Below are 12737 nucleotides of genomic sequence, written 5' to 3'. Positions count from 1 at the left end.
ATACGAAACCCTGTGTGTAAATATACATATTGCGAGAAATTTTGTAATACGTGCATTTTTAATGTCATGGAGAATGTCGCTGATTGTTTTCAGTTTGCCAGAAATTTTGATTTCAAGTCTTGGCGTGTTTTTTCTTCTTCTTATTTTTTTTATATTTTTTTTTTTGGTATATTTTGACCCTTTTAAATCTAAAATTTATAAGAATTGTGTTGTTGATAAAGACAAAAGTATAGATATGCAATCTTGTAGGAAGTTTTGATGTGACGATTTCTTGGAGTAATGCTTGTGTAGTAAAGAGGGAGAGTAATATATACATGTAGACCTATACGAGCGTGCTCACCTTTTCTTTCATTTTATTATAGAAGGGCTATAAAATTATTCTAAATTTCTATTTTACAATGAATATACGACTAAACTCACAAATTTAAATCATACAATCATATTCATTTTAGAAACGGATATAAATGTAGCAAATTTTCGTCTTAAAAGAGAATTCACAAGGGCTAGTTTTACATAATATTACATCAGAAATTACCTTACATGTTGTTTACCAGTATTAATTTATTTCAGTCTCTTTATTTACAAAAAGGTTTCCTGTATTCATAAAAGGCAGCACAGAAAAAAGAAATTATATCAAGATACCTGCTTGACTTCTACTGCGCGTTTCTTCGATATTCTTTTCACATCGTCCCATTAAGTTAATTATTTGAAAGAGAAAAAAAACAACATTTTCTCAAGTAATTGTCCTTTCTGACATATATTCAAATTTTCACATTTCAAATATTCACATTTTTCAAATAATATCTGCAACATGACTACTTTAAATTTTGATTCTCAATAATCTAAATTTTTGTAAAGGACATAATCCCAACAATAATTGCTTGATTTTATGCAAAATTTAATTTTAATCCATTGTCTTATGAACATAATATAAATCATATGTACCCATGAATTACATCTAGTTACGGCAGAAAAAAAAAATGGGTTCCAGTGTATATTTTGATCATTTGAATGGTGTTCATTTTGTTTTTGTGCAATTCAGCCTTCTATCATTTTTAAAGTGCTATTTTTACTTTTTATTACAAGAAATTGCCTTAAGTTACCAGTAAGAATTATTTTACTGTCTGTTAGTAACGAAATGGTCTTCTGTAAAAATAGAAGCACGAACATTTGTAATATCCTAGCAGTAAGCACTAGTACCTATTTGCACAGTGAATTCTAACAATGACTATTTCATTTTACACTCTACTGAATGAAGGGAGATTCAAATGGTAGGCTTAAGGTGATTCGGGTAAAAATTGTCAGGTCGGACCCCCCCCCCCCCTCCCCTTTTTCAAATTATACATATTTATAGATTTCATTTCAGATAACAAAATATTAGAATTTCAGAAAAAAATGAACAATAGGGGAAAATAGCTTATTTGTTTTGTACTACCTGACAGGCAAGTAGCTTCTTTTTTTAAAAGGGGGGGATTTATCCAAACTCATCTAGACAAGCAAAAAATAAGAAAAAAAGTCCTACTTCCCATAATCAGGAAGATTCTAATCCGTGGGTGAAGGGGAGTGGGGGGGGGGGGGGGTGGCAGCGAAACTTACATGTAAATACCACCTTACAGTTCAATTTCTTATTTTCGCTTCAATTTTCATGTCGTCCCAAGAAGTTGGGGGGGGGGGGGGGGCAATTCCTTCATAATTCATTTTTTTTTTCTTTTTCTTTACATAAGAATTAACAATCCTTGCTACGAAAAAAGGTGGGGGGGGGAGACAGCCCCCTGCCCCTCACCCTCCCATGCTACATGTACGTGCCTGCATGTTTTATGTTTTAAACAAAATATTTCAAAGTATATGAAAAAAACTCTAGGCTATAATTCATAACGCTCTCTCTCTCTCTCTCTCTCTCTCTCTCTCTCTCTCTCTCTCTCTCTCTCTCTCTTCTACGCATGCGCATCGCACTTGGCGACGGATAAACATCATTTGAGACGAACCTGTTTTTGTAAAGAAACGATAAATCAAAACAAATAATAATTTACTACTAAGAGGAACAGAACAATAAATGTTAAGTTGATGTTTAACAACATTTAAATTGATTCTGCTAAGTAAACATTTTCTGAGATCACATCTATAATTGTATTATTTTTTCGTTATTCGCCTTGTGAAATTTTAAACTCTGAAATATAACTGGATCAAAACAATGCCATCCAAAGCGAAACCTGTGTACAAAGGTGGAGAAAGAATGAAGTTTATTGAAATGCTTCACCATAAGAGCCATTGTGAGTACATTTATGACGTTCTCGGTTTATACCTTTCTTATTAAACATTTGGTTATCAGTATTTGTGTTTCTCAAGTGTTGAGGAAATTCGAGCTAATAATTTAGTAGTACCTTTTAAAGCTCCTCAAAAGACCTCCACCAAATTCACCACCAGATAAAGTGTATGAAAATGGTTTATTTATGTTTTCATTAATTAGGACCAATTAAACAACATACAGTGCATGAAAATGAGGTTTGACCTTATTGCACTCAAATACACAAAATTGATGATTGATCTACGTGTACTTAACAAACATAATACAGGCCTATGAGTCAGGATTTCAGATTAAAATGAGTAACTTTAGGATAATTGGCATATTTACCTAGAAATTCATACGCTTTTCGGTCCTGTAAGTCCTTTAAAACTGTAGGCCATATAATGATGTGTTTTATTGAAAAGATTTTGTTTTTAAGATATTTAATGCACATGAAAAATCACTATCTTTTCTATTTATTCTGATTTTCATAAAGTCTCATATGTAGCAAACACTTTTTTCAGGTAAACCAAAAGTGATCAAAAGTGGGGAATGCGTGTTATACATAATGTAACGGGGTGGGAGAAATAATGATTGACCAGAGACCGGGATTAGAACCCGGGCCCCTGAATCTCTAGATAGGTGCCCTACCAACTGAGGCTGAGCTATTTGGCACCTATAGTTTTTTAGAGCATGTTTCTGGATACTTGATTTCAGGATTACTAAACTTTTGCATTTAAATATCAAACATCAGATTTTTATTTAAGATATTAGATTTCTGATTGTCACTGGCGATTCTATTTTTTATAATACATTTACAGATCAGCGCTCAAGTATTAATTTCAAAAACCTTTATCAATATTTTATGTTCACAGTCAGCAAGACAGAAGTGGAGAGGTTGTTACAGATGCTGAAGCAGCAATGCCCAAACAGTCCCAAAATCCGCATGGACCGCAATAAGTTCAACGACTTTGTGCACAAGAACTTTGAGATGACGGATGAAATGATTGTGGACAGAGGTAAGCCATTGACATTGTTTGAGGCTCTCAGAAGTGAAGTAGGGACAAGCTGTGGCTTGATCTTGATTAGAAAACAGACCACAAGGAGAATGCCTTGTATTTCTGGATTGCTAAATTTTAAAACCAGTTTCTAACATGTAAATAAGAGACTTTTAGTGTAATTTGAAAAAAAGAATACTGTATTCACCTGGTTTTCCTTCACTGTAACCAACAGAATACTGTGAATCAACTTTTAATTGCTTGCGAGAAATGTTAGCGAGGTTTGAGAGTGCCTTCTCATTGCGAATATTTCTCGCCACGACCTACATGTATTTGTTGATAATGGTTGTTATAACGAGAGGGCTCTGGATAATGCTTGGTCGTAAAGATTTGTTGTCACAAACCAGCTTATCATAAGTATCGCGAATTGAAGTCGTGGTGAATAAAAGTTGGTTTACAACAATTAAGTGTGATATTGGTTTACATTTGGATAGTTTTCCGAGCCTTTGACGAGGACAATGATGGATTTATCAATGAACTTGAGTGGGTCAAAGGGCTGTCCATTTTCCTGCGTGGTACGATGGAGGAGAAAATGAAATGTGAGTGAAATAAATAGTTTTCATGTTATTTCTATTTATAGCCCATTGCTTTCTGTGTATATTTTTTCATCTCTATAGTGATATGAAACTGTTTTTAACAACACAATGCAATGTCAATGTTTAAACACAATTAAGTAAAATGTATTAATGAATAAAAAATTTCAACTGTTTGTTATAAATTAAAGGGTTCTCAACACCCTGTGACTTTTACTTTTTATGACAGTACGTTATAACATGGCAATTTCAACTCATTGTGAAACTGTTTATGTCATCAAAATTGGATGTATATATCTGTACTGCAATGGGTATAGCTTTGTTTTACTGACCTTCAGGTCTTGAGTTCGAATGCTGCAGGGACTTTTGGTTTTATGAAAAACAATACATTTTTAGAAAGTGATTTTCTCCAAAAATTGAACATTTTTTCTTTCATTTTCAAGTCAAATGCATGCTAGAATTCCAAATATCTTTAAGGAATATAAAAATTTCCACTTTTGTTCCAAACTTTTTCAGAGGGTGTGGAGAACCCTTGATAGATTTAATAATTATGTTTTTGTTGCCTGATTGATGTTTGTAGGATATTTCAAAACAATATGTATAACAGTAAATTGAATATTTATCATATAGCAGATTTATATATACATGTAACATTTTGATTCTAAATATATATATACATGTACATGTCCATGAATATTATGTTATTCTATTGTAGTCTGCTTTGACGTCTACGATATGAACGCTGATGGTTACATCTCAAGAGAGGAAATGTTTCACCTCCTAAAGAACAGCATTCTTAAGGTAAACAGCTTATACATGTATGAATGTCATGCCTGCCAACCTCCAACATGTGAAAATCTGGTCATGACCAGATTTGGAAATTAAAAGTCTGGTCATAGCGCGTAACGACATTCAAGACATATTTTCCATGCATTTCATAGGTAATATATACTATAGAAATATGTGTTAAAACTTATGTGTAATACCTTAATTTACAAACCAAATAAGGAGATTTTCGGGTTTTTTCGACAAAGATCGGTTGAAAAGCATGACCCGCCGGGTCATAAAAAATAATCGGGTGAAGGGTCGAAAATCGGGTGTGACCCGACAAAATCGGGTCAGTTGGCAAGTATGATGCATGTACTGTTCTTATGTAGAAAACCAAATGCTTTTGAGATTATTTTAATTTTCATTTTGGTTCATCAAAATTCACAAAAGTAATGACTCTGCACAAAAAACAAATCATAGCCATGGCCTCATACTTTGTACATCTTTCCACATTGCAAATCTATGATTTGATATATATTCTAAACATATAACATTTGGCTGTGTATTCTGTAAAGGGTTTTGGGTAAAAAGTGGTTTCAAGTATATCAAGTGCGTTTATAATTGCTTAAAGTTATGTACACTCATAAATCTATACAAATAGGTTCATTCAGAAGTGTGCTAAATCAAATCTATGCTACCTAATTGGTTGAAAAAACCAATTTTCAAAATATTGCTTATAATAAATATTATATGCTCAAAAATATAATGCAGTATTGATGGATATTTTGTTATTGATAGCCGGCAACAGAGGAGGACCCAGATGAAGGCATCAAAGATCTGGTGGAGATCACACTCAAGAAATTTGTGAGTACACCCCCCCCCCCCCCCCAAAAGAAAAAAATTTAATACAATTACATTGTTTTGCATTAGCTGTAATTATGAAGCCCTCTCCAATTTTTTTTCTGACGCTTTCTTGAGAGGTTTTGCATATGTCATTGATATTATACAAGGTAACTGGCTTTTTTCTGTTGGTGCTAATTAATTTTAGGCAATATAATAGTGTTGCTGGTGTTCCGTTCAGATTTTAGGAATTAAAGGTTTTAAATAATACATGTACCTGTAAACCTACAAAATCTGACTGTAAAAGATTTATACTGTATTTCAAATTTGGTATAAACTGATAAAAATATTTTTTCCCACAGGAATAAAATTTAGAGGTATTGTTTGGGTGGCGGGAGGAATTGTCTTTTATTGAAATACAGTCACGCAATCAATTCCATTAATTCGGGGACTCTGAATTGGGTGGTTGATGCACACATAAACATGTTCGTTATCCCAGTCAGTTACCATACTTGACCATTAACACTGTATGCACATGGAATAAAGCTTTTCACCCAAGTTCTCCATTTCTCAGGACTGAGTTCTTTGTTATTTTCCTCTACTCTGGGATGATAGACTGACCTGCCCTCATGTCCAGTCATGATTTTTCGTATCTTTCTCTTATCTCCCTCATTTTCCTAATGGTGTCCGTATAATTTTACTCTTTTGATGGATCTTTGCTATAAGTTTGTTGCTGTCTCCAACTTTTTATCTTCATTTCTTACATGCATGAAAAAAGTTTATGTAATTATAAATGATAGTTTTCACAACATTAATTCCCCTACCCCTGTTCCATGTGTAAACAAATTCTTTTATTCAGGTTCCTATGATATTAATTTCCTAAGACATTAGAGAAGTTTAAGAATTTCTGTATGAATATTTTATTCAGGTTCCTATGATATTAATTTCCTAAGTACATTAGAGATGTTAAAGAATTTCTGTATGAATATGATGCCATTCCAAGACATTTTTGTATGACTATACCATATCAAGTAAAGACTAAGGACATATTTTTGTATGACAACAATAAATAATATGCTAATATTTTTTCTTGACTACATCATTAAATTTTTCCTCATAAACAATGTATTTCTGCAGGTCCTTCTCTATATAAGTCAACATATGCTACATATTTTTCAGGACAATCGCTGGTTCTTGGAATACTGTAGACAATGCAGTTTTTGCATCCAGTGAATTTTTTGTCCCATTTACCCACACTGACACTCTCTGAATTTAAAACTGGGCTGATTATAAACTGCAAATTCTTCTCTGTAACTTCATAAGGAATCATTCTTTGAGTGTTATGAGGTGATAATTTCAGTCGGGGCGTGATCAAATCCAATAAAGCCCGAAGGGCTTTATGATAGATTTGATCACGCCCCAACTGAAATTATCACCTCATAATATTCAAAGAATGATTCCTTATTACTTATATTTATATAATTTTCAGTTTATAATTTTAAATATTTAAATATAAATAAGCAAACCCCGCTGGCGCCCCAATTTGACATTATGGGTTATATAGTACAAAATCAATACGTAGTGTTATCACAGGCAAAGACACTAGCAAATGTAAATATAGCTGCATAAAGGCAATTTCAAATGGATCGTAATCTTTTAACAACCATATAAATTAGGTGGAAAACACAATAGGGCAAAAATAACTCAGTAAAAAGCTGTAAAATCTGTTGTTGATCAAGACAAAATTATTGATGTTACATATTATTAAGGACATGATGATGCATTTCTATATACCTAAGTAAAAATATAATACCGATACTTGTTTTTAAAGGACTACGACCATGACACCCGGGTATCCTTTGATGATTGGACCAAGTGCGTGAACGAGGACAACTTGCTGCTGGAGGCCCTCGGACCATGCCTGCCCAACCTGAAAGTGAGTCCTCACCAGTAAACACTTAAACTACCTTCCTCACACATTAATATTACATGTAACCGAATTACATGTAACGTATTGCTGTGTAAGCTTATTATGTATAAACTTATTATTATATGTAAGCCATGCAGTTATTTTTTTGTGAAAGTTAATTACATTTTTTTCATATGAGTTCATATGATTGCCATGTAAATGTATTACATGTAAGCTTATTACATGTAATCCATATGGACTGTTATCCGAGTATCTAGTGTAAACAACATCCACAAAAGTAATTTTTTCCCACTTAATCAAGTATATTACTAAATTCTATACATATATGAATGTAAAAAAGTTAATTCAGAAAAGCACTTAATCAGATCAAAACTGAAAACAAAGAAAAACAAATTACACTAAGTTACACTTTAATTTTTAATTACACTTTGCAGTATTTATATACAAATAAATTTCGGAAATGATTGATGATGTAATAATTCATTACTTGTAATAGTAAGAGAAACATTTATTTTCATTGTTCACAGACAAAGAATGCCTTTCTGGAACTTGTGAGTGATGCACAGCATGATACAGGGATGAGCATCTCGGCGCAGCAAAAACTGAAAGGGAAAGTGACCTACTAATCTAGAAAACTCATATTTTTCATACCAATGAAAAAAAAAGATTTTTAAAAATGTGAAAAAACAAAACTTTTAGTGTTCTATGTATTAGATGATTTAAGCTTTATTGTTTGCACCTAACTACATATGCATTATATTTTTAATTTATTCTGTTAGTTTTTTTTATGCATGATGCCTTTAAATGTTGGTTGTATTATTTTGTTTTAAGAATTTTTTACAACATTATTAACTTTATAAGTGGTTTATTAGCAGAATGTCCATCTTACTTAAAGGCTGAACATAGTAAATAATCTTTAAATTTGAGTTTTAAAAAAGTTTTATTTAAATAGCATCAGAAGGGACCAGTTTATCTTATTTTAAATCATCTCAGGAACAAAATAGACTTTAATTAGCATGGCTTTAAACAGTTTTGCTTTTTACATTTTTTTTGAAATGCCATGCACGAAAGCAAATATTTGGTGTGCAACAAGTGATATAATTAGCTAAATGATACCTTTTCCCAATGCATTTAAGTTTTAATCAGTTTATATGTACAATTCATTTATTTGGTGAAATATATCTAATGATAACATTATGCTAACGGTTCCCAATGGGTTTAAAGTTTTGAAATTTACAGTCTTAATTGATACCTGATATATTAAGTTTTAATACATGTATTTATTCACATCTGGTTAATAGGAGGGGGGTTAAAATCTAAATCTTCTAACAAGCAAGAAACACCCAGTGCTAACTTATTTTTTAATATGTGTTTTAGAACTGTAATTGAATGTTTTATTTAATTTCCGTCCAAGTTATTTGTGATAGAGTATGGATATTTAATGTGTTATTAATAAAATTAAACCAGTTTTACCATGTTTATTCTTTTGTTATGTGTATACATATGTGTTCACAAATCTGTCAATTTCTAGCATGTACATGTATTATGGTATAGGTGAAACGGAGCAGATGGCTCAGTGGTTATATACAATTGGCCACAAAGATTGATGGTTCAAACCCTATTATGACCACTTGATGATGTGTGTTACGTAGTTTTATAAAGCTTTTGCGCGTGCTTTACATCTCGGCCTATCCGGTCATCTTCTCCTGTTCCCGATAGGATTTAAACCAGTTGTCACAAAATTATTTGAACGATTAATCAAACCACTTGGTCAAACAATTTATATTTTACTGACAAGTAATGGCAATAAATTGTTTTTGACCATTTTTCTTTCTTTTTCCTTTTTTAAAGCGCAAATTCTCTTAAACCACTGCACAGAGTTTCGTGGAACTTCGTAAGTATTAAGGACAATACGTGTACAATGTAGATTTGCATCTTACCAGAAAATATTTTTCATAATTTTTCTTTCGAATTTTGGCTCTTTTGAACTTTATATTAAATATAGTAATGAACAGTTTGTCAGCGCAACTCCTCTTAAACCGCTGTACAGAAACTTGTGAAACTTTGTAGATGTTTAGGACGCATCGTGTAGATGTGCGTATTACCAGGAAATTCCAAAGCAATCATTGCGAATTTTGACGTACGTTCGAATTTAGAATTTTTTTGTTAAAGTATAGTGTTCATAATTACAGGACGTTTTGATGTAATGACCCTTTATTGAATAATTTAATGCGAACCCTGCCATTCTTTACGTGTATCATTCTCACGTGATGGGTCAGCGTAGTGTATGTGAGCTCACTCTTTTTTTCATTTATGGATGATCTACGTAGTTTGCTATTTGTTTCAGTGTCACAATAACATTGTATACACGTATAGTACTACGAAGATTAGAAATAGAGAAACCCTTTTCTGAAACGTAAGGTCAGCTACACACTTGTCAAATAAATAAACAGTTGAAAGATCGTCGGTTTTGTACACAACAACAACAAAGATTTCAATTTCAATTTCTCTTTTATTAAGACTACCGCCGTCTTCTTTCATTTCTAAAAAACATTTTCAGAAAATAAACTCTGAAACCAATTGTACATGTTACAAAGTTGTCTGCTTATAATTATCAAAATTTGTTTCAAATGATTAATTTACATAAAAGAAAATATCAATTAAATTCACGATGTACATGTATGAATTTTAAAGTCTATCCAAGGCATCCAAAGAATCTCCGTAGACGAGCCCGCCAGCCAGATTTCTTTTCGATGACGACAAAGGGTTGCTCTGGGGGAGGGATTCCAGTAGTGCACAGAAATACGTACTGTGCCAGCCTAGGCTGAGCGGGCTTGGCCTCTTCAGTGCCTGTTTCGAACCCGATGTCAATCTCTGTGACAGATTTCTCAAGTCTAAGAATATCTTTCTCGGTCAAACCCGGCTTTTTGGAAACAGTTATCGGCAATGGATTGAGTGGCACATGATGCCGGTTGTCTGTTTTCTTTAAGATAGTCTTCATTCATGTTAAGAATGGTCTTCTCCTTCAACTCCTGCATCACCTTGACCATCAAATTTGTTTGATTTTTTGACAAGTGATCTAAAATCTCCGAATGGTTGTAAAAGTCTGTAGCATAGGCATGGGCATTATTGAACAATTTCTCTTCACTCGCCAGGATACGCTGTTCTTGTTGAGATGATATCCTCTTGAACTTTCGCGCATGCTCGCTCAATATGCCAAAAACATAGGCTCTTATATTGTCTCTGTAAGTGCCCTCGACAATGAGATGGTTCAAGGACGCCCTTTTAAGTTCGGTTTTGTTTTTTTCGTTGTCGTCTGCTTCTTTCGACATTTTCTTCTGATCTGTTTCTCCTTTATCCTGTTGACCACATCTCATGGTGCGATGTGTCTTATCGCGCAAATGCTGAAGGCATTCATCGTCCGCCCATTAAAGGAAAAACGAGGCTGCACGTTCTGTTTTCTTTTTAAGATCTTGGATCTCAAAAACAACGTCATTCTTTTGTCCTTCAGTGGTACCGTACTTGATACCAAAGCCCAAAGCCGCCTCTTTCATCGGGTTTTCCATTTTCACTAGCCTACTCCACGTCGCTTACTGATTTGTTGTGAGGGAATGTGATGACGCGTTCAATACACTGTGACGTGCCAACATTATGACGTTTTAGATAGTATGACGTCATGGCACTTATGACGAAATTATAGTCTCGGTTCCGAGCGTCTGTTCGAAGGGGACTTTTTGTAAACCATCACTTGAATTTGAAGTAGTATTTTGATCAGATTAGCCTAAAACTCTGGTTTCTTTCAACCCATATTACAAATAAAATTAAATTTTCGTGCGTTTAAAAAGAATTTATTTCATTTGCTTTAATTATTGTACACCAACTATACTCCGTCTCAAGTTATTGTTTCTCCCACTTTTTTTGATTTGCACAATATATTTAGACATTCATAAATAATATTGTTTGAATATCCAAACCACATTCATCCATGTAAACTAAACTGAAATAACATATTAATTTATTTAATGTATTTTTTGTTTGTGTCAATTTCTCCGGGTATAAAGGGGGAAAGATAAACAGAAAAACAGCAAACAGTGATAAAAAGGTAACTAACTTGGGAGAGACTAATGGCGAAAAAAAGGGTACAACCAATATCAGAAATGACATAGAACGTTTCACAGATTTGGATTAATTTAATGAAAAAAAATTATATATAGTATAAAGCCAACAAAATTTTATATACAAGGAAAATAAAAGTTTCAACATTGTGTGCACTTTGATAACACTTGTTTATCTTATTATACTTGAAATGTTGTGCATATATGTAGTTATATGGCGATATAAAAGATAATATATTGATATGAATTCAATTAAAGCACGAGGTATCACCATTACCTTATTTTGCTATAAATATGATTTTTTTTGTATAATTTCGAAAATTGCTTCCATATAGAACATGCAATGTCAAAATTTTATTAAGCATTAATGAATTTTACGTGTCTGAATAGTATATATACTAGCGCCTGATCAGTTGATCTGTATATGATATTCGCGTGAGTTTTAAAAAATCATATCCGTTAGGAAAAACTACACATATGTATACACAATCACACCCAGTGTGATGAAAATATTAAAAGAAGAAAAAAAGAAGAAGATTTTCTGAATTTAAAACTGTCGACATATTCCATATATACATACTTATATAATAACACAGGGTAAATTATGCCATTGACAAGATGGTAATTTTGCACCATTAAAATTCTAAGGTACAGAACTAGTCCAACAAAATCATATGCCATATGATAGACCAATGCTAAATGAAATATTAATCATTTGTATCATGCGCGGACCCAGAAATTTTTTCCGGGGGGGGGGGGGGGGGGCGGCATCCGAAGAATATTTGTGTTTGCCCGGGGGGGGGGGGGGTCCGAGGCATATTTGCGATAATTCTAATATGTAAATCTAATTAATTTTCATTTTCGGGGGGGGGGGGGGGGGGGGGGTTGCGCATGTGCATTTAATTAGTATTTCACCTTTCGAATGAGATATTTACCTTTACGGCTTTACATATTTTAAAAATTACGATTTGAAACCGCAAAAACAGCTGTGCATTAAAATGTTTTGACATAAAATGCTACTGTAATAATTTTTTTTTCATTTCACTATATGTACAGTTATTTGCAATCAATCTATCTACATGTTATGTCATAGAGTGTAGAGCGGATACGATGCCCCTGTGGGTCAATGTTAAAAAAATATTCTCACAATGATATGTATATAAAAACACATCGCATTAATGTTTATCTTATGATTTCGAAGTGCATGGG

The 12737-nt window shown here is 33.0% G+C and overlaps 1 protein-coding gene across 1 annotated transcript; it reads left to right on the top strand.

Annotated features, from left to right (window-relative positions):
- The first annotated feature begins 2110 nt into the window (after positions 1 to 2110).
- LOC105329399 (calaxin) lies at positions 2111 to 8334 on the top strand. The gene is made up of 7 exons (XM_011430639.4): positions 2111 to 2270; positions 3160 to 3303; positions 3777 to 3881; positions 4591 to 4676; positions 5442 to 5507; positions 7315 to 7419; positions 7941 to 8334. Exons 1-7 carry the CDS (start codon positions 2192 to 2194, stop codon positions 8037 to 8039), a joined length of 684 nt encoding a protein of 227 aa, XP_011428941.1. The 5' UTR covers positions 2111 to 2191; the 3' UTR covers positions 8040 to 8334.
- The last annotated feature ends 4403 nt before the right edge of the window (positions 8335 to 12737 follow it).

This window comes from Magallana gigas, chromosome 10 (assembly GCF_963853765.1).
Source record: "Magallana gigas chromosome 10, xbMagGiga1.1, whole genome shotgun sequence".
NCBI classification, from domain to species: domain Eukaryota; kingdom Metazoa; phylum Mollusca; class Bivalvia; order Ostreida; family Ostreidae; genus Magallana; species Magallana gigas.
Note: the sequence above shows the minus strand (reverse complement) of the source record. Positions and strands in the feature narration are given on the sequence as shown.

Coding starts and splice junctions, on each gene's coding strand:
- LOC105329399 (XM_011430639.4), top strand. CDS start 2,192: ATGCCATCCAAAGCGAAACCTGTGTACAAAGGTGGAGAAAGAATGAAG. Junction 2,271..3,159: donor GCTTCACCATAAGAGCCATT/GTGAGTACATTT, acceptor TTATGTTCACAG/TCAGCAAGACAGAAGTGGAG. Junction 7,420..7,940: donor CATGCCTGCCCAACCTGAAA/GTGAGTCCTCAC, acceptor CATTGTTCACAG/ACAAAGAATGCCTTTCTGGA.